A 22,855-nucleotide genomic window follows, 5' to 3' on the forward strand; every position below is an offset into this window, starting at 1 on the left:
TGACATTGATCACAAGTCGTGGGAGTCAGTTGCCAGGGTTCGCCAGAGCTGGCGGGCAGCCATAAAGGCGGGGCTAAAGTGTAGCGAGTCGAAGAGACTTAGTAGTTGGCAGGAAAAAAGACAGAGGCGCAAGGGGAGAGCCAACTGTGCAACAGCCCCGACAAACAAATTTCTCTGCAGCACCTGTGGAAGAGCCTGTCACTCTAGAATTGGCCTTTATAGCCACTCCAGGCGCTGCTTCACAAACCACTGACCACCTCCAGGTGCTTATCCATTGTCTCTCGAGATAAGGAGGCCAAAGAAGAGACTTATATGTAAATTGAAATCACCCATTATTACTGTATTACCCATGTTACATGCACCTCTACATTCCAGATTTATACTGTGCCCAATATTACCACCACTGTTTGGTGGCTATAAAAAAACTTCCACCAATGTTTGCTGCTTCTTTAGCTCCACCCAAATTGTTTCTACATCTTCATCCTTCAATCGAAGTTCCTCTCTCACTAATGTACTGATCTCGTCCCTGATTAAGAGCACTGCCCCACCTCCATTTCCTTTTTGCCTATCCTTCCTAAATGACAAATACCCTTGAATATTCAATTCCCTCTAACCACATTTCTGTAATGGCAATTAAATCATACCCATTTACCTCGATTTGTGCCTTCAAATCATCTACCTTGTTGTGAATGCTGTGTGCATTCAGTTAGAGTGCCCGGAACTTTGTCTTTTTGACATTATTCCTCATTCTAATCCTATTTGATGTTTGCCTTCGGTTCGTCTGTCTTCTAATTTCACATACTACTTTTCTACTTCGTTACCAGTTTTGCTTCCCTTCAATCTGAGTTCATTCTGAGTTCCCTATCAAGTTCCCAACATCTTGCCAATCTAGTTTAAATCCTCTCCAACAGCACTAGCAAACCTCCCTGTGATAAAAGAAACAAAAAGTGCTGGAAATACTCAGCAGGTCTGGCAGCATCTGTGGAGAGAGCAGAGTTAACGTTTCAGGTCAGTGACCTTTCATCAGAACTGCGAGAATCTTAGTCCCGGTCATGATAAGGTGCAACCCGTCCAACTTGTACAGACCCCACCTGCCCCAGAAATGGTCCCAATACCTCAGAATTCTGACGCCCTCCCTCCTACATCAATTCTCCAGACATGTGTTCAATCGCTCAATCCTCCTAATTCCTATGCTCACTAGCACGTGGTACTGGGAGTAATCCTGAGATTACTGCTTTTGAGGTCCTGCTTTTCAATCTCTTTCCTAGCTCCCTAAAATCTGCTTTTAGGACCTCATCCCTCTTCCTACCTTTGTCATTGGTACCAATGTAGACTATGACCTCTGGCTGTTCACCCTCCCCCAGAAGAATATCCTGCAGCCGCTCTGAGACATTTAAAGTTTATGTCCCCTTGTACTGGACTCCCCCCACCAGAGGAAATAGTTTTCCTTTCAAATTCTTTATTCTTCAAGTCCCACACCAGATACTTGAATATATAATCTACACTGACACTCTGAGGGAGTGCTGCACTGTCAAGGGTGCCGTCTTTGAGATGAGAAATTAAACCAGGATCCTAAATGGCACTATTTCAAAGAAAAACGGTAGAGTTCTCCATGGTATCCTGGTCAATGCTTATCTCTCAACCAACAGGTGATGGTCATGTCGCTGTTTTTGGGATCTTGCTGTGTGCAAAGTCATGAAAGGTACTATATAAATGCAAGTCTTTCCTTATTTTTTCCTCCAATTGTTGCTCTTCCAGCACCCATGTGAGTTATGGAAAAGCACCTATAGATTGTCACTTCAGTGCAGTACAGAAGGAGTGCTGCTTCGTTGGAAGTACTGACTTTTGGGTGAGATGTTAAACCGAGGTCAAATTGGTCTGTTCTAATCGATGCAGACATACATTAAAGAGCCCAAAGCACCAATCGAAGAGTGGGGAAGTTCTGCTAGTATCCTGAGCATTCCTCCCACATCCAACACCACCAAAATCAAATTCATTATTCATCTCATTGCCATGTGTGGGATCTTGCTGTGTGAAAATTGGCTACCATGTTTGCTTATATAATAGTTACTCCACTTCAAAAAGTAATAAATTCTATGTGAAGTGCTTTGTGACATTTCTCAGTTTTCTAATATAAATGCGAATACTCTCCATCCTCATACCAAGCTGTGTATTGACACAAAGTTATTAGACAGGACACTTTAAAAATTCTAATAAAACTTTATTTAAAAAAAATATCCAAATTGTTCACCAAACAGAGATAAACAACAAAAAAAACTTTATTCAAACCGTCTGTTTGGGTATTATAAATTATACATTTATTTGCTTATAAACCAAAGAACACTGAGGTCTAAAGTCATTATAAAAAAATCCCATAAATATTAGTCATAGAGTTATCATTCAAAGCAAACTTCCTCCAACTCAGGGTGGAGATGGGGTGGGATGGTGGGGGGCAGCATAAACCGGCAGTGAGCCAATGGTGAATGGTATGTCGAGTCAGTAGGCTGGATGACACCCAGGTTGGACAGGGGGTGGGAGCCTGGGCATAATGTTCCCTGTAAGCTGTGTGCGTGCACGGTCACACAGCAACCCGGTAGGTACCACACAGGCCGCTCAAAGGTTTCCCCCCTTTAAGATACCGTGCATTCAAATGAACAGGCCATGCACAAAGGAAAAAAAATTCCGAGAGGATATCAACCGAGAGTAGCTCAGGGATTCCAATAGTGATTGATCCCAGCTGGGGAAGGGGCATGGGACTCAGCTGCCCCAAGGGCACAATCAGCCTGAATTCCCACCCATGATCACAATCCAGTGACCCTTCCTGCAAAGCACATGTATAGGGGCAATTTTCTGAAGAGAGAATTCAGCTTGGCTGTGATGCCTTCCATGGTCGAATAGCCTATCAAACACTCACCATCTAGGCTCACTCTCAGCATGCCTGGGCACTCTGCAATTGTACTCCAAACCCCAGGAGTCAGCACCTTCAGTAGAGAAGGTGGGGGACAGGGGGTGACTGAACCAGTCCTGATCAGAATAAAACATGTTGAAACCTATTTCTGTTCACTGTGGCTGCACTGTTGATCATTTAACAGCAGCTACGAGAGGTTGGTTTAAAAGTAACTCAGCTCTCCCGAAGTCATGTAGGTGTTGTATCCGCACTGTGGGCTCCCGTGAAATGACTGCTCTCTCGGTTTTAAAACAGCTTGCACGAAATAAAAAGTATGTCATGTGAAAAAAAACAGGCAGGGTAAATAATAAAGCACATTTTTTTGACACTGCACTGCTTCTGGCAACTTCCTAGAAATCCAGTCCCTATCTTAGACAATGTTTGTTTATTTCTTTAGCCTTTATTACAAAGGGATTGGAGCATAATAAAGAAGTCTTACTGAAATTCTATCGAGCTTTACTGAGACAACACCTGGGGTACTGTATACAGTTTTGATTACCTGACGTAAGGAAGGATCTGCACGCATTAGAGGGAGTGCAAAGGTTCACTAGACTGATTCCTGAATGAGGAATTGTCCTATGAGGAGGGATTGAGTATACTAGGCCTATATTCCCTAGAAATAGAAGAATGAGAGGTGACCTAACTGAAATATAAAATTCTTAAGGGACTTGACAGGGTAGATGCTGAGAGGCTGCTTCCCCTGCTGGAGAGTCTAGAACTAGGGGTCATAGTCTCAAAATAGGGGTTGGCCATTTAGGACTGAGATGAGGACAGATTTCTTCACTCAGAGGGTTGTGAATCTTTGGAATTCTCTACCCCAGAGGGCTGTGGATGCTTAGTCGTTGAGTATAGTCAAGTCAGAGGTCGATAGATTTATGGACACTAAGGGAATTACGGGATATTGTGATAGTGTGGGAAGGTGGTGCTGAGGCAGAAGATCAGCCATGATTTTATTGAATAGCAGAGTAGGCTCAAAGGGACAGATGGTCTACTCCTGTTTCTTATGTTGTTATATTTCTCTTGCAGGTTATCGCCTCTTGGATTCATGCAGCCCTAGTTCATTGCCAAGATCACTGATGGATCCCTGACACCTCTCCTGCCAGAAAGCTGCAACATGAAAATAGCGGTTCCCTACTTCTCTATTCCTCATCCCGTGATTCCTCGCACAACAGGCAGGTGGGGAAATACCCAGCCAAAGCGTTGGCAGGCTGTTCAGCTAAAGAGGGCATCACAGTGGACTCTGATCCCATCTTCAACTGACGCCCATACTTGTTTGCTTCCAGTGGGAATGACTAGACATTCATAAGGAACCTTCTCTTTCCTAGGTTAGAGACACTGACGTTAAGTGTAGAATTTTGAAAGGCCTCCCCTGCTGACTTCAACTAACTTTAGCATTGATCAGGGATAGTGTTAAGGACCTGACTCAAAGGCAAATGTAAAAAAAAACCTTGGAGCAATCAGGACACGCCCCTTTATCTGTCACAAGTCCCAACTTCCAATACATGGGCCATATACGATAAAAGAATAGGCTATGATCAGATTTATAAAATAACTAGCAACTTCTAATGATAAACAATGAGTACACTATTAAATAGTTTGGCACCAACCAGAAAAACAAAGTAGTAAAAATAATTGTCAGCTTACAGGCCTGGGCAGCAGTTCATACTTGAGGTAATTATTTAATTGCTTATCTTCTTTCGTAAAAGAACTTTGCTGCAACTAATCTAAGTTTAAAATGATCTAAACCACACCCACAGTTTGTTTCCCCCTCCCAGTCCAAACACTTTGATATAATAAAAACGGGGGAGGGAAACAAGATTAATGTTTCAACAAGACTCTCCATTAGTGAATTAAAGATTAATATCTTGGGCATTGCTGCGAGAAATCTGGGAGGAAAATCATATAAAAACAATACTGAAGATGGGGGAAAAATGGTGTGCAAAAATCATCCAATTGGGTAACAAAGAGTCTGCTTGTTTTTCCAATTGGCTGTGGTAAGGCGGAGCACCATGACAACGGACGTGCCAAGCAACCAATGGAATGAGCATGGGAGGTCAAGTCATCAAACCTTCTGGATTTCTTCCAACCAGATTTGGCTGCTTCCCCACTACAAATACCCTGATTAGACCCCCTCAACCTGCCTTTAACTCTTTAAGATGCTGACTGACCTGCTTTGCATTTTGGGAGTTTTTTTAAATTTTTGTTTCAGATTTCCAACATTTGTAACTTTTGAACTTTCATTCTAGAGCGGAATTCAAATAGAAAAGAGAAGGCTGAGAGGTGATAGAGGTCTTTAAAATTAGAAATGAGTTTGAATAAGGTAGATATAGAGCTGATGTTTCCAGTTGTGGGGGAGACCAAAACTAGAGGCCATAAATACAAGACAGTCACTAATAAAGCCAAATGGGAATTCAGGAGAAACCTCTCTACCCAGAGAGTGGTGAAAATGTGGAGCTCACTACCACAGGGAGTGACTGAGGTGAAAAAGGGTAGATACATTTAAGGGGAAGCTAGATAAGGACATGAGGGAGAAAGGAGTAGAAAGATATGCTGATAGGGTGAGATGAAGTAGGGTGGGAGGAGGCTCGTGTGGAGCTTAAACACGGGCATGGAACAGTTGGGGCCAAATGGGCATTTTTGTGTTGTAAATACTATGTAAGAGGTGACCTGACAAGAGGTCTTGAAGATGATGAAACATTACGATGAATAAATAGTGGTGGGTCATTTCCACTGGTTGGTGAGGCAGTCATATTACCAGAAAAAGAATTGCTGTATAATCCCAGACCCCTAGCTTTACCCATAGCACATTGCTTCATTAACAGTTACCATGGTTATCCATGGTTTATAAATCCCATTCTCTTTTCATAGTAGTTTTTAAATTGTATCTCATTCTGCACATTGGAAAATGTTATCAAATGGGAATGTGAAAGAAGGTGGGACCCCACGCACTGGAATATCACACCTACTCTTCACCCGCCTCCCCATTATAGCAATCTACTTGCTTCAGGATGGACTGGATAGAACCTCGTCTGAAGTCTTTGCAATGCAGACGCCAACCTAATGCCCCAGCGACACACCCCCCCACTGCAAAAAAAAGTGAAAAATTGAAACAAAATTTAAAACCTGATTCAGATTTTGATGCCTTGATCTGTACAATAAACTACATGACTACTGATAATGCAATGGTTTGCATTCTGACAGCTCACTGCCCTTCAGCAGTTGCCAAGTTTTCTCTCAGATACCCTTAATGGTATACATCTGGCATTTGTAACATTAGGTCACGATATATATGTATTTATCTGTATTTATAGATATATATTTGACCATTTCAAACCATAAAATATTATAGACAATGTGTCATTACTAGATCAAATACAAAAGATATTTGCATAATTATCAATACACTATTACAAACTTTCCAGACATTTACACACCTTGGCATTTTGATCTCCATGACTGACACTATAGTTCAGTACTTTACATTCCCATGGGACTCTCTCAGACATTTGCTCAAAACTGTATTATGAGGGTCACCTTTAGCGCTCCACTGAACTGGCTGTTTCAGGTAGGTGGGACACAGGTAACAAGAGAGACATGCCTACTATAAAGGTAAGCAGGAGCACAGGCTGGGCTGGTTCAGAGGGTTGGTCAAAAGCTGTCCTTTTATCTCCAGGACCTGGGTTCCAATTCAGCCCAGATAGGGTGAAACTCTCCTCAATTTTGTGACTGTTTGGGTTGTGTGTAAAATGAGCTTGGGGCAGTCTGAATCCAGTATCTAGTGGCAAGTTATCAGCATAAAACTGCTCCTGATTTGGCATAATTGCCACTAAACTGGCAATCCAAGTGAGAGAGAGAGCAAAGCACAGCTACTGTGGGAAATGGAAAACTGTGATACTGGTGCAGGAGAGGTAAGGGTGCTCATCTGAGGGCTCATCTCAATCCGAGGATTGTTTGATGACAACAACAACTGGTACCCGATACTGGAAATGTTCCATTCCCCAGCACATCTCATAAAAGTACAAAAAAAATTCATAATGGCAAAATTATAGATTGGGGGTGATTTTAATATCTTACCTGTGGGAAGCTGATGTAATTAGAACAGCACCCAATTTCATACATTGCCCAAGCTCACTGTTGAAAAGAAAACGTTTGCAGGGCTATGGGGAGGGGTCAGGGGGAGTAGGACTAATGGAAGAGATCTTTCAAAGAGCTGGCACAGGCACGTTGGTCTGAAAGGCCTATGTTGGTGCTGGATCATTCCCAAGTCAAAAGCGTCACTTTTGCTGTGGGTCGCTTTGCGTTAAACTGAACCCTACTGAGTGCGTACCCAAAGCTCGTCCAAACTGGGCACAAGCTTCAAACATATGGCCACAGAAACGGAACTACTGCAGCGAAAACTGCCCTCTCAGCTCCGGGGATTGATTGTAACACAGCAGATTTCCATATGTATCCAAAATGTAACCCTTTCAGTCACTGACAGAGAGAACAACAACATTGTGTAGTTAATTATTTTCCTTTTGTTACCTCAGATTTCAAACATTGCCCAGGAAAAAATAAAATCCCCACCAGGAGACACGCTCGGCAGCTCAGTACAGTCCCCTCGGTTACTGATTCACAGCACTGATTGTGAGAAATGTACAGCAAAATCATATATATATATATATATATATATGTATATAATATATAAAAACACAGAACTTAAAAAAATATATATAGCAATACAATGAAAAAAAAAACAAGAAAAGCTACAGAGAAATAAAAACTAAACACTTTGTTCTCAAAAAGGCTGATAAAACTGGTTAGAGTAGAAACATAAATAATGAAATAACTGAATGAAATTTAAAAAACGATTGTTGAACCTTTTCAGCTCCTAAATAGGAGCATCAAGCACCAATGAAATGTATGAAACTTCCACTCAGCTTATCGTGGAGCAAGGAATGGTTTGATTTAAGAATAGTTCAGTTGGAAGAAATACAAGAAAGTTTGAAGAAAGCCCTGGGTCTCACAGTGAGCTCTTCAAACTGTGAACACTCCAGGAACCTGATCGTACAGACTGGAAGCTTGGTAGGACCTGCAAAGTGTTCCTTTCTTTAAATACAAACTCCCCATCCACAGACATTTGCATTCTGCTATTTAAAGCTGCTGTGACATACTACACATGCTGATAAGTCTGCAGTGGACATCATAAATGTGTCCCTTCTCCCTGCTGCAAGAGTCTCCAGCTCTTTGCAATGGTTATAAGAGGTGGTGTGTGCAATTGGGTCCAGGAGAGATCCCCCTCATTCAAAGGTTAATTGAGGTCTATTTGGCAGCAGTGAGGGAAATCAAATGTTACCAGGGGTGTTGGCCCCTGACAGAGTCACTTTTATCATTAAAAGATGAATTTAGCTTAGCTGTCATCTCTCAGGGTCGATGAGATAGCAGAATGCTATTTCAAACTGTTCGCCCGATGCTTCAATGGTTTGTGTGCAGTCTGATCTAGTACTGAGCCATGCGGACCACAAGGGCCAATCTACAATCTTAGGTGATGCCACTTTAGCAAAGGATCAGATGGCAGTGACACCTTGTACTGGAGTTGGCAGGTAACAGTCAGCACTTTCAGGAGAGTGCAAGCTGGAGTGAGGGGGAAGGGGCAGCAAGTTACTAAAATGTCAAATATGTTTCCAGACTTCACCCAAGCACTGGGGGTCACCGATGGTCAGACCATCACCAGGTGGCAGATAGACAAGCCAAGGTATTACTTACAACCAGGTTTAAAGAGCAAAGATTAAAAGATTACTGAGTTACCAGAAATCAAACCATTCCTTGACTTAGTGCGTTCTATTTCAGTCTGTCATGTTTCCACATGCAAGAGAGATGATTTTCCAAATGTGCCTGACCTGCCGGACCTGTATTCCAGGAAATCACGACAGCACTGTTTTCCAGTGATGTAACACACTCGTGAAAAAAAATTAGCCCATTTGTTTCCAGATACTGTGGAGGTGTCATCTTTCTCATCCTCCTTATGTCTGTGATCAGAATTGTTCAGGCTTTTCCAATCATTAATTCAGTAAGAACTTCAAACCGGGGATAGCCATTATCCTCTTCTCTTAACGTTCCTCCCTCTCCTAGACTGTTCAGTGTTGGTAAGGGACACTGCCCAGTGTGGCTGCTAGGGTGGCAAGAGGGATACAGTGGTGGGCCTCAGTGCACTGGACACTAGGTGGGCTCTTGCTCATAATTATGACGGTGAAATACCTAGGGTCACACAAGAGGAATGGCTCCCGGGGGAAGGTACGCAGCGGGCATCCGGCACCTGTGGGACTGAACCCCAATGTGAGTCAGTGCCTTTAGGAGAGAATGGGGTGGGGTAATACAAGCACGATGCCATGAGGAGACCCCCCGCCTGCTGAGAGTGCAGATCAAAGATATGTGGGAATACTCCCCATCATTCTCCACTGCTCTGGAGGCAAAATCACTTGGGGTGTGGCTCACGGGCGATTTTGCGAATGTTTGTAAACTGGTCTCTTTCGTATCAGTACAGAGCAAGGCTGCCATGTCAAGCAACCAAAAAGGCGATACCTCAAAACAGAGAGATCGGAAGAAGGGAACAAAAAAGCGAATAGATGACAAGCACAATAACTCCTGCTACAGACATGGAGCTCAATAAAGTAGTCATACCAAACAAGGCAGCGAGTGCAAGTGCCCTCTATGATTTGTGCATAAACAGCCTGTGGTACAACTGAGGTCTTGACACCTGCGACTGTCTGTGATTTGAGAGAAAGAAGGGCTGGAGGTGGCAACTGGCAGATGGAAGGTTCCAGGTCCTGTATCCCCACATTGCTGGGGCAGGCTCACTCTCAGGGGCGCACTTTTGCCTGCGGAACATGGAGAGAGAGAAAGAGAAATTAACATCCACTAAGCAAATCCACTCTCAGAATTTGCATTTTTATAGCGCCTTTCACAACCTCAGGATGTCCCAGAGCGTTTTTCAGCCAATGAAGTACTTCTGAAGTGTAGTCACTGTTGTAAAGTGGGAAACACAGCAGTCAATTTACATACAGCAAGCTCCCACATATAGCAGTGAAATAAATGTCCAAGTAATCTCTCTTAGTGATGTTGATTGAGGGATAAACAACAGCCCAGGACACCCGCTCCTCTTTGGAATAGTGCGATGGCATCATTTACGTCCAACTGAGGGGGCACATGGGGGCCTCGGTTTAATGTCTCATTGAAAGACGGTACGTCGACTGTACAGCACTCCCTCAGTACTGCACTGGGAGTGTCAGTTAAATTATGTGCTGTAAGTTGCTGGACTGATGCTTGAACCTGTGACCTGCTAAAACAGAGATAACAGTGCTATACACTAAATGACACAAACAAAACACTCTTCAGATGTGGGGAAAGGAGATCCTATTAGCATCAGGTCTCTGATTCAGTGGGAAGACAAAGAGCAGTGTCTGATTCCTGTTCCTCCACATCTGGTGAAAGGGGACATGATCTGTTCAGAGGTTACTCCACTATTACGAAAACCTGGCGCTCTCTCACAATGGTTGGCAGAAATAAATGATTTGATTTTCTGAGGTTGGATTAAAGGTAAAGTGCCCACACTCTGGCAGGTGCTTTGCATGCATCAGAAATTCAGACACACATCAATCATTGTTTTCCTTCCTCCTCTCAAACCACTACCACCAAGAACAGTGACAATGCCTCCAAGTTACACACTGGCACTGTTCATTGGTAGCTGCCCCTCTCACAGTTCCATCACTGTTTTTACCTCCTGCACAACCACACTGAGGTCAACTGGAGCACCTGGCCTGAGATCAGCTAACTCAGCACCTACCTGAAATAGTACTTGGGCCCTCCCGCTCCTTGTGGTTTAGAACCACCAGCTACTTTATCCTTCCATGCTCCGTAAACTTCAGCTCATCCCAAACTCTGCTGCCCTTATCCTAACTCACACCAAGTCCTGCTCGTCCAATGCTCCCTGTGCTCGCTGTTCTACATTGGCTCCTGGTTCAACAATGCCTTGATTTTAAAATTCTCATCCTGGTTTACAAATCCCTCCATGACATCACCCATCCCTATCTCTGTAATCTCCTCAGCCCTACACCCTCTGAGCTCCTCCATTCTGGCCTCTTGTGCATCTCCGATTTTAATCTCTCCACCATGATGGCTGTGCCTTCAGCTGCCTGGGCCCCAAGCTGTAGAATTTCCTCCTTAAATCGCTCTGCCTCGTCACCTCTTTCCTCCTCTTAAGGTGCTCCTTAAAACCTACTTCTTTGCCAAGTTTTGGTCATCTGCCCTAATATCTTTTAGTGGCTTGGTATCAAATTTTGTTTGATGACACTCCTGTGAAGCACCTTATACTATATAAATACAAATTGTTGTTCTCCTTCCAATGGAGGAATTTTAATCATCAGCATCAACAACATGGGAGCACCATCACCTCCAAGTTCCCCTCCAACTCACACACCATCCTGACTTGGAAATATATCTCCATTCCATCACAGTCACTGGGTCAATATCCTGGAACTCTCTACCTAACAGCATTATGGGAACACCTACACCACATGGACTGCAGCGGTTCAAGAAGTCGGCTCACCACCACCTTCTCAGGGACAATTAGGGATGGGCAATAAATGTTGGCCTTACCAGTGATGCTCACATCCCGTGAATGAATAAATAAATGGGATCACATGGACAGTGCCCAATGGAATTTGGTCTACACACTTAGAGTGAGAGGGAACACAGTACACTACCTCCAAGATACTCCAATCATATATTTTTGCTGCTCTGTAATTAAATACAAAATACTTTTGTTTAAACAGTAAATCTCAGTGATTTGTTAAATATTCTGTAGGAGATAGTGTTACGGACCTGTAATTATCTTTTCTCCTCGGATTTAAAACAGTGTGTGCCTTTAAGACTCTGTCAAAAACGGTGTACCTTTAAGGGAGAGGTGGTTCTGGAATTTCTGAGACACAGTGTGCAGCAGCTGCATTTTTGTTACCCTGGGCAACAGCAGGAGAGAGGGTCACATGGTAATGTTTCTACTTGACCATGTGTAAAACTGGCAGAACGAAACCAGTTAGTTCTGAGAGACTTTCCAGCGAGGTGTACTGAAGAAAAAGGGGCTGTTTTATTCTCTCTCAGCAGAAATTCTACAAGGAGCTACAAGCCAAGTTAATTCCGAGTAAAGAAGAAAAGCCTTCTTTTTCAAGAAACCGTTTGTATTGCCATGTTCATCGTTCAAATAACTGTTTAATGCCTATCTACTGAAGGACTATTTTCATCAGATCCACGTGAAGACTTCAAGTGGCCTTTGACTATTTCCACATCAGAATTCCTCATCCATCAGGAACTTAATGTGCAAAGACTTTCTTATTTTATTTATTAAGAGACAGCTAATTTTTAAAACTCCACTTTTTAAAAACCAGTTAATTACTGTTATTTTTGAGAGTGTGTGTGAGAATGGGGGAGTTAGATTAAATTAAGAAGTGAGAAGGTCTTTCGACCTTAATAGTGTTTAAGAAATAGTTAATTTGTTGTCTCAAGATACCTGGTTTGGTCTGTTTCATTCTGGGGTTACTAGAGTGTTTAATTTGGCTGTTTTTCCAATTAGGTGTGGAAACTTAATAATATGCTGCGACCTGTGGAATGGCAGGGCTGAATTGACAGTGCGTGGCTCCCACCGCGGTCGTAACAGGTAGAAACATTCAAAATCTGTTGTGATAGGCAAAAGGTGATTGGGATTTTCAAACAGGGTCATGAACTGACTCTCCCTGAGATACAGGTTCCCTGGGCACTGTTGCCGGACACTATGCACCCCAATGTCCATTTCTCCCATCAACCTCGACAGTCAGATGTTTGAGTTCTCCCCAGGGTAGATCCTAAAAGTCTCACAAAGGAGATTCTTGAGCCATTTACTGTGGTTTCCCTGGCCTTTTTTTTCAGTTTATATCTTCGGAGAACCTTCTCCTAGGTGGACTGCAACCAAAGCTAAAGAGTACCCCACCCACTACAATAAGTTGGGAGGGGCCCCACACCCATCGGACTCAAATCCCCGCCACTCGACGTTAATCCGGTATTCAGAGCCAGTGCTCTGACCTCCACTCACTGGGGCTGTCTGTAGTGGGGCTCAGGCACAATCCTTCTGACTCATGGACGGGAATATTACCCCTGAGGCCATTTAGCCTTTTCACCCATTCAATTAGATCATGGCTGATCTGTATCTGAACTCCAGTTAGTTGGCCTTGGTTCCATAATGCTTAATCAGCTTGCAATCTCAGTTTTGAAATTTTCAATTGACCCCCAGCATCCACAGCATTTTGGGAGAGAAAGTTCCAGATTTCCACTACCCTTTGTGTGAAGAAGTGTTTCCTGACATCACCCCTGAACAGCCTGGTTCTAATTTAAAACATATTCCCCCTTTTCTTGATTCCCCCGCCAGAAGAAATAGTTTCTCTATCTACCCTATCAACTCCTTTAATCATCGTAAACACCTCAGTTAGATCATCCCTTTATCTGTTATATTCAATGGAATACAAGCCTAGTCCATGCAAGCTGTTCTCATAATTTAACCCTTTTAGCTCCAGTACCATTCTGGTGAATCAGTGCTGCTCTCCATCCCACAGTGTGGGGCACAGAACTGAATGCAGTTTCTCCAGATGTGGTCTAACCAAAGCTCTGTACAGCTGTAACATAACTTCTACTTCTTTGTATTCCAGCCCTCTAGAGATAAAGTCCAACATTTCATTAGTTTTTTAATTACCTGTCTGCTAGCTTTTAGTTATTTCTGTACATAGACCCCAAAATATCTCTGCTCCTCCACAAATACTCTGAACTAGTGTTCTTTGATTCAAAATGGATGACCTCAGACTACCACACTCTGCTTCTATCTAAACCACTTACTGTGCCTGTGGAGAGTCACTATCAATCCAGTGTTCAGAGGCCCTACTCTAGCCTCCAGTCACTGGGACTCCTGACTGGGGATAAGAACCCTTCACCTTTTTTTTGTTATTCATGGGATGTGGACATCGCTGGCAAGGCCAGCATTTGTTGCCCACCCCTAATTGCCCTTGAACAACTGAGTGACTTACGAGGCCATTTCAGAGGGCAGTTAAGAATCAACCACGTTGCTATGGATCTGGAGTCACATGTACCATAGAACTATAGAAAAAATTACAGCATAGCAGGAGACCATTCAGCCCATTGCGTCTGTGCCGGCCAGTACCTGGTCCATAGCCTTGCACTTTACAGCACATCAGGTGCATGTCCAGGTACATTCAGGCCTGACCAGGTAAGGACAGCAGATTTCCTTCCCTCAAGGACATGAGTGAACCAGATGGGTTTTTACAACAATCGATGATAGTTTCTTGGCACCATTACTGAGACTATCTTTCAATTCCAGATCTTTATTAATTAATTGAATTTAAATTCCACCAGTTGCCCTGGTGGGATCTGAACCACTGTCCCCAGGGCATTAGTCTGGCTCTCTGGATTACTAGTTCAGTGGCATTACCACTACGCCACCGCCTCCCCTTCTGACTATAGAGGGAGAATGTATCTGAGCCAGTGATGTGATGGCAGGCTATACAACATCAGGACAATCACAGTTGAGCCTCAACCTGTCCTCACCCAAGGTGTGTGCATACATTCACGCGTGCACTCCAGCAGGGTGTGAAGGAGACAGGGACCACTGGGTGGTAAATAGGAGCGGGAATACGAAATACCTTTGCTCCTTCCTAGCCCAAGAAGGCTGAAACCAGTTGTAGCGCCCCAACCAGCACCTTGGCTAGGAGTGGCTAGCTTCAGCAGTCGGATCAGACATCTCCACACTCAGTTCTGAACCATGTGGTGCGTCTCCTCAGGGACTGCAGTGGACCCGTGTTTTCCATACCTTGTGTGTATGAGAGTTGCTGTGAGGTCGGGTTGTTGCCAGGCTCTCCTCTCTCTTCCTTTGAACACAGTTGACTTCAGGGCCCTTGGCTATTTTAGTGGGTTTTGAGCAGGAGGCTACATTTTTCCGTTTCCTGCCCTCGGTCCGTGCGGGAGAGTTGGCGGTCGGTGGTGGGGTCGAGGGGTTGTGAGCCCCCAGCCGGCGCGCCTCGCAGAGGCGGGTGTCCCTCTTGGGATCAAAGTGTTCCGCTGTCCTGCTATTCCCTTTTAGGGAGTTCCCTGAAAGGCCCAGAATTCCAGTTTGTCCTGAGCGTCCAGCTTTAGGACCATGGGCAGTGAATCCGTTGTTAGCATTGTGTGGAGAGGTATTCGAGTGGGGGGGGCGGGGGGCTGTCCCACCGGGAAGGGGGGCACTTATCCTGTCCAGGCTCAATACACAGTTTCTTTTGAGGGGGGGGTCCAAGGCAGGGGGTGGATCGGAGGAGCAGGCTGCCGGTTTCTTCCGTTTGCCCGGTGATGTCTCGCCAGTGGGATGGGGATCTTGGAATCCAGACACCCGACTGGTCTTGTCCCAGGACATTCTACCCGAGGAGGGGGTGGGGGCAGGAGGGGTTGGTGGAGGGAGCGAGCGGCAGCAGGCAGCAGGATGGTCCACAGGAGCTCGAGCTGCGGCAAGGCTGGCGGGCAAGGGCGCTGGCTTTGGTTCCGTGCCCGTGGAGGAAAGCGAGGAGGACAAGGATGCCGAAAGACATGACACAGACTGCAGAGAGAGTGCTGAGGAGGCGGAAGGCAGAGCAGAAGGTCTCTGGGAATCCGTGGCTGGAGGAATCTTCCTGCAGTGAAAAGAAAAAAAAAGTATTAGATTTCTCCTCATGCTACGAGCTGTCAACCATGGTTCAGCGTGAGCACTCTCGCCTCAGACATTGGACCACAAAATACAGGTTTATACACCCAGTGCCAGTACTGAGGGAGCACTGCGCTGTCAGAGGGACAGTACTGAAGGAGCCCTGCACTGTCGGAGGGACAGTACTGAGGAAGTGCTGCACTGTTGAAGGGGCAGTACTGTGGGAGCGCTGCACCGGAGGGGTATTACTGTGTAAGCGCTGCACTGTTGGAGGGGCAGTACTGTGAGAGCGCTGCACTGGAGGGGTATTACTGTGGGAGCGCTGCGCTGTCAGAGGTGCAGTACTGTGGGAGCACTGCGCTGTCAGAGGGACAGTACTGTGGGAGCACTGCGCTGTCAGAGGGGCAGTACTGTGGGAACACTGCACTGTCAGAGGGGCAGTACTGTGGGAACACTGCACTGTCAGAGGGGCAGTACTGTGGGAACACTGCACTGTCAGAGGGGCAGTACTGTGGGAACACTGCACTGTCAGAGGGGCAGTACTGTGGGAACACTGCACTGTCAGAGGGGCAGTACTGTGGGAACACTGCACTGTCAGAGGGGCAGTACTGTGGGAACACTGCACTGTCAGAGGGGCAGTACTGTGGGAACACTGCACTGTCAGAGGGGCAGTACTGTGGGAACACTGCACTGTCAGAGGGGCAGTACTGTGGGAGCACTGCACTGTCAGAGGGGCAGTACTGTGGGAGCACTGCGCTGTCAGAGGGGCAGTACTGTGGGAACACTGCACTGTCAGAGGGGCAGTACTGAGGGAGTGCTGCACTGTCAGAGGGGCAGTACTGTGGGAACACTGCACTGTCAGAGGGGCAGTACTGTGGGAACACCACACTGTTGGAAGGTGCTATCTTTTGGATGAGACGTTAAACAGAGTCATTTTTGTACTGCCTATACCTGATCCTCAATTTCCAGTGGTGTCTAGAATGCTCCATGCATTGACATACTTGCACCACCCTGAGTAGGCAGCTCTGAGTGACGGAATACCAAGTATACCAGGGACACCTAGGGGCTCGATTTTAACTCTGTCTAACTGAATGGTTTTTGAGAGTTAAAATTGGAGTCTGATGTGACATCAATACTCCACTAGTCTCCATTTTCACTCTGCTGACAGGTGGCACAACTTGGAGCCTTGCATCGAAGTCTTAACTGCACCATTGTGCACTCGACCCAGATCATTATTGCATGCCTTCCTCCAACAATCCACAGGCTTTTAAAACCCAAGCTTGACTCAAGAAATCGTTACTTCTTGATTTAGTTCATCTTGTCTCTTCGACCTCTTCTAACCCAAATGGTGCCCTGCGCCATGTACTGGTCCCCTGTTGTCCCAAGTAGCTCAATAAAAAGAATAACTGGTCAAGGGAAAGGAAAATGTTCTGACCTCCACATCTGAGAGTTTAGGTGCCTTTCCACCATGGAGTTGAGGGCCGAACGGAAGCGATCAAAGCGCCTGTTGAAGACGTAACAGCCCCGGCTAATCATTCGGCTTCCAAAAGTGCAAAACTGGAATGGAGTAAAGGAACAGTGAGGTGGGGACCAAGACCATCCCTAACAAGAATAATTCGTCAGCAAAGGAACCGGTAGTGTTGGGGGAAAAGGCCAATTCATTTCTGCAAAAGCAAAACATTGCAGATGCTGGAAATCTGAAATTAAAAAGTGAGGCTGGGAATACTCACCAGGTCTGGCAGCATCCGTGGAGAGAGAAACAGAGATAACGTTTCTGGTCAGTGACCTTTTGTGCTGCTCTCACCATAGATGCTGTCTGACCTGCTGAGTACTTCCAGCATTTTCTTTTTTAGTTCAAATTCAATCGTTTCCAGCTTCTAAATCATAGTTAAACCTTGTGCAATTTATAAAGATCTTCAATTTATTAGAAACAGGGTCATGCAGGGGTGATGTCAGGAAGCAGGTATTCACACAAATAGTAATGGAAATCTAGAGCCTTCTCCCACAAAAAGTCATTGAGGCTGAGGGTCAGTTGAAAATTTCAAAACTGAAATTGATAGATTTTGGTCAGACAAGGGTATTAACTCTCACTTTAGTGCCATAACTCTTAAGATACAGATCAGCCATGATCTCACTGAATGGTGGAACAGGCTTGAGGGGCTGAATAGCCTCATCCTGTTCATAAATTTGGTCCACTCAATTTCCTCTCCCTGTATCCTGCTGATCCCGGGATCCTCAGTTACTCTCAGTGCTCTAATTGCTAGACAGTGAGCAGGCTATTCAACTGATTGTGTCATTATGCTTCACCCAAACACACGAGCTTAGTTCCACAAGGACAGGGATCAGATTATCTCCTCCCGAAACTTGGACTAAGCATCAACAGCAGCGTCCCTTAAATCTGCCACGGCTGACGGGGGAATTTGTTGCCTTCTCTGGCTTTGCACACAGTGGGCTGAATTTAATTGCCCCCCCCCCCACCCTCGGAGGCAGGGGATGCCCGTGGAATTGCGATAGAAGGCTGGAGGCAGAGGGCCTGTCGTCTTCTTGTCACACTGGAATTTAGTCAAGGATGGGAAGGTTGGTGACGGCCCTCCCACCCAGAGGCCAACCGAAGCTCTTAAGTGGCCTATTACCAGCCACTTAAGGCCCTCTTCCTGTGGGAAATCTGCAGCTCACGGAGGGCCCTCACTGGGAAAAACTCCACTTACATTAAACCCCTGCCCCCTCACTAAGCATCCACCCTTCCCCCACTCCAACTCCCGCTCCCCCCCCCCCCCCCCCACTCCGTCGGGGCTCCCAGTCTGGTCCTGGTGACCCCACCTCACTTACCTTGGGTCCAGGTTCCAGTGCTGGGCCTGGGTCCAAGGCTCCTTGTAGTATCGGCAGTGGTCACCACTCCTGGTGGTGCTGCCGATACTGCTGAGCTGCCAGTCCTGTAATTAGCCGGCAGCTCTTGGAGGCGGGTTCCCCATATTTAAAAGAACAGGGACCCCGACACCGGGCATTTAAGTGCCTGAGCGCCATTAGATATCGCCGGGCTTGGGGCAGGGGGAACTCCGAAAGGCCAAGGCCCGGTTCCCCTGACCTTTTCAGCCTGGTGCCCCGTCAGTGTGAAAATCCAGCCCTGTAAGTCAAAGCCAAGTGGAGTCTTCAGGTGGAGTGAGAGGGGACGGCAGTGATGTAAATCAGTCCCCATGTTAAAGTCATCAATTCTTTCCTTATCAAGGAAGCACTGCACTGTTGAAGGTGCCGTCTTTCGGACGAGATGTTAAACTCAGGCCCTGTCTGCTCTCTCAGGTAGACGTAAAAGAACCATGATATATTTTGAAGAAGAGCAGGGGAGTTCTCCCCGGTGTCCTGGCCAAGTTTTATCCCTCAAACAACATCACTAAAATAGATAATCTGGTCATTAACTCGTTGCTGTTTGTGGGAGCTTGCTCTGTGAAAATCGGCTGCCATGTTTCCTACGTTACAACAGTGACTACACTTCAAATGTCCTTCACTAGCCAGCAAGCACTTGGGAGATGTCCTGAGGTCTGAAAGGAGCTATATAAATGCAGGGTCTTTCTATCATAAATAAGGAGAAACTGTTTCCACTTACAGAAGGATTGCTAACCAGAGGACACAGGTTTTAGATAATTGGCAAAAGAACCAGAGGTGGGGATGAGGAGAATATTTTTCTTTTACATAGTGACTGGTTACCATCTAGAACACGCTGCCTGAAAGGGTGGTGGAAGCAGATTCAATAGTAACTTTCAAAAGGGAATTGGATAAATACTTGAAGGGGAAAAATCTGCAGGACTGTGGGGAAAGAGCAGGGGAGTGAGACTAATTGCATAGTGCTTTCAAAGTGCCAGCACAGACACAGTGGGCCAAATTACTTCCTTCTGTGCTGTATCATTTATGTATGTAAATAAATGCTCATGTTTAACATGAAGGAGGCTACGTGGCTACTGATGTTTCCCAGCCCACCTGATCTGCAGGGGAGTAAATTTAAAGTCTCAATGTTCCCAGTGAGGTAAATGAAAAGCGGTGGGAGAGTGGCCAAGCTGAAATGGTACGTACTGCCAGAGGCTTTGGATGCAGTCGTGAATAGTGACAATCCGGCTTCTCCGATTCCTCTGTCATCTCTCCATCACTCTCCTCGCTCGATAGCCGGCTGTTTATCTCAAACCTGAACAAAGGGTAGGGGAGCTCAGGATGTGGTACAGAATCAGCAGAGGGTCTCTCATCGTCAGTCAATTCACTTTCCAAAGAAACCCTGTGGACAGGAGAGAAAATATAATAATGACAATGAGATCTCAGCACAATGCAGCTACCCAAGAACCCTGAATCCACTGTCCATGGAAGCGGAGAATTGTAATTTCTATTTATACACAATGCAGCTATGGGTTTCGAATGACTATCTGTGTTGATCAAAGCAAGACACAATAATACTGAGAAAGGGAGATCTTTGAATTTTATGGGTTAGGGTGCGTGATCCAATAGCGTTCTTCATATAAATGCACGGAGTATAAGGAACAAACTGAATGAATTGCAGGTGCAAATTCAACTTGGAGATTTTGACATGGTTGCCATTACAGAGACAAGGCTGCAAGGCAGGTTATAAGGTCTACAGGAAAGATAGGGAAAATGGTACAGCAGGAGGAGCAACTTTAATGATTAAGGACGGAATCACTTCAATGATAAGAGAGGATACCTTGGCAGGTCGTGGAGACTTTATAGGTAGAATTAAGAAAAAGAATTTAAGACTGTAGTGGGAGTTGTGCTTGGGCCCCTTTGAAGCAGCTATGAAGTGGATACAAGCTGAGATTAGACAAGCATGTAATGAAAGCAGAGTGGTTTTAATGGGAGATTTTAACTTGCATATAGATTGGGATAAGCAGACTAGTATGTCAGAAATCTAGTGATTTTTTTTTGAGTGTGTCTGGGATAGTTTTTTGCAACAACATGTCCTACAACCAACAAGGGGGCAGGACATATTAGATTTAGTAATGAGCAATGAACTAGATTTAGTTCACAGTTTAACAGAGCGTGAACATTTATCAAATAGTGATCATAACATGATCGAGATCAACATAGTGTTTGAAAGGGAGAAATGTGAAACAGCTACTAAGATTCTCGATTTAGGCAAGACTGACCTAAATGTGATGAGACAGAGACTGTCCACAGTAAACTGGGCAAATCTGTTAATGGGTAAATTGACAGAAGATCAGTGGGAAATGTTCAAAAAAAATAATTTAATGTGATATAGAACCAGCTTATCTCTCAAAAGGGCAAGAGTTATACTTCCAAAAAAAAGACAACCTTCGACAACTAAAGAGGTAAGAAACAATATGACACGAAGGCAGGCAGTACTGTAAGCACTGTAGACGGAAGTATAAAATTACAAAGAGATATTGATAGATTAAGTGAATGGGAAAACTGTGACAAATGGATTTCATGTAGGCAAATGCGAGTCATCCACTTTGGACCTAAAAAGGATCGAACAGGTTACTTTTTAAATGATGAAAAGCTAGAAACAATGGGAGGTCCAAAGAGACTTGGGGGTCCAGCCACACAGATTGTTAAAACGTCACGATGAGGTACAGAAAATAATCAAAATGCTAATAGAGAAATAAAATACAAGGGAGTTGAAGTCATGCTTTAGCTGTACAAAGCCCTGGCTAGACCACACCTGGAACACTGTGAGCAGTTCTGGGCACCAAACCTTAGGAAGGATTTAAAAGCAAAATACTGCAGATGCTGGAAGTCTGAAATAAAAACAAAAAGTGCAGGAAAATACTCTGCAGGTCTGGCAGCATCTGTGGAGAGAGAAGCAAAGTTAACGTTTCAGGTCAGTGACCTTTCATCAGAACCTAAACCTCGGAGTTAAACAAGCACAATTTTATAGTAAATGACAGTTTCAATATCGTAAATTAAAAACACTTAACCTTCTGTGTAAAAGATACATTTTTGCAGGATACTTCCTTACAGTACGTTATTAACACAACTTAATGGAGAATTATCACAAATCACGACACAGCGGGAGATTTATACTGTCAATTTGTGCAATGTGCTATTAGCAGACAAGGTGCGTGTGCACCATCTGCTGGCAGGAACTGTGCACTGGAAGACCACAACAGCCAGCAGAGTGCTGCTACATGGATCCCATTTACTTGCAATGATGCATTTTAGCACAAAAGTTTAAAATCTTGTCTGAAGCGCTCCTGAAAAATTGTTGTGCTGCAAATTACAGCAGCGTGAAATCAAATAATGGCTAAATAAATCAGTTGAACAAGTCTGGATGCTCTCAGGGTCTTGATTCCAGTTTCTCACAACGAAAACATTTAATCCTACGAGTTGGATGGTGCAAGGTGGGAGAGGTCTCACGTGGAGCATAAACACCAGTATGGACCAGCTGGGCCGAATGGCCTGTTTCTGTGCTGTAAATACTATGTAATGTGAAATGAGCTGCAACATTCAATTTGCAGGTAAATCATAGAATCATAGAAATTTATGACAAGGAAAACAGCTATTCAGCTCATCGTGTCAAAACGTAGCCATCCAGCCTAATCCCACTTTTCACTTCTTCGTCCGTAGCCTTGTCGGTTACAGCACCTCAAGTGCCTATCCAAGTACTTTATAATGTTATGAGTGTTTATGCCTCTACCACCGTTTTAGGCAGTGAGTTTCAGACTCCCTCCACCTTCTGTGTGGAACAATTCCCTTTGAATCCCCCCCTAATCCTCCTGGTTATGGACCCTTCAACCAAGGGGAGTAGTGCCTTCCTATCCACTCTATCTAGAGCCCTCATAATTTTATACACTTCAATTAGGTTTCCCCTCATTCTCTTCTGTTCCAAAGAAAACAACCCTAGCCTATCCAATCTTTCCTCATAACTAAAATTCTCCAATCCAGGCAATATCCTCGTAAATCTCCTCTCTACCCTCTCTAGTGCAATCACGTCTTTCCTATCATGCGTTGACCAGAACTGCACGCAATACTCCAGCTGTGGCCTAACTTGTCTTTATACAGTTCCAGCATACCCTCCCAATTCTTATATTCTATGCCTCAGCTAATAAAGGTAAGTATCCCATTGGCCTTCTTGACCACCTTATCTATCTGTCCAGCCACCTTCAGGGATCTGTGGACATGCACTCCAAGGTCCCTCTGTTCCTCTACACTTTTCAGTATCCTGTCAT

The 22,855-nt window shown here is 44.9% G+C and overlaps 1 protein-coding gene across 3 annotated transcripts in view; it reads right to left on the minus strand.

Moving 5' to 3' along the window:
• Positions 1–2,200: 2,200 nt before the first annotated feature.
• Positions 2,201–22,855, minus strand: part of atxn7l2a (ataxin 7-like 2a) — a 43,819-nt gene continuing 23,164 nt past the window's right edge. For all 3 annotated transcript variants that reach the window (XM_068057527.1, XM_068057526.1, XM_068057525.1), the window contains 4 exons: positions 19,737–19,932; positions 17,107–17,228; positions 14,829–15,660; positions 2,201–9,804 (listed from right to left, as the gene is read on the minus strand). In XM_068057527.1, the coding sequence (XP_067913628.1) occupies positions 9,787–9,804; positions 14,829–15,660; positions 17,107–17,228; positions 19,737–19,932 (1,168 nt within the window). In that variant the 3' untranslated portion in view covers positions 2,201–9,786. The remainder of the gene's footprint in view (positions 9,805–14,828; positions 15,661–17,106; positions 17,229–19,736; positions 19,933–22,855) is intronic.

Source organism: Heterodontus francisci, chromosome 25, assembly GCF_036365525.1.
Source record: "Heterodontus francisci isolate sHetFra1 chromosome 25, sHetFra1.hap1, whole genome shotgun sequence".
Lineage (NCBI taxonomy): Eukaryota > Metazoa > Chordata > Chondrichthyes > Heterodontiformes > Heterodontidae > Heterodontus > Heterodontus francisci.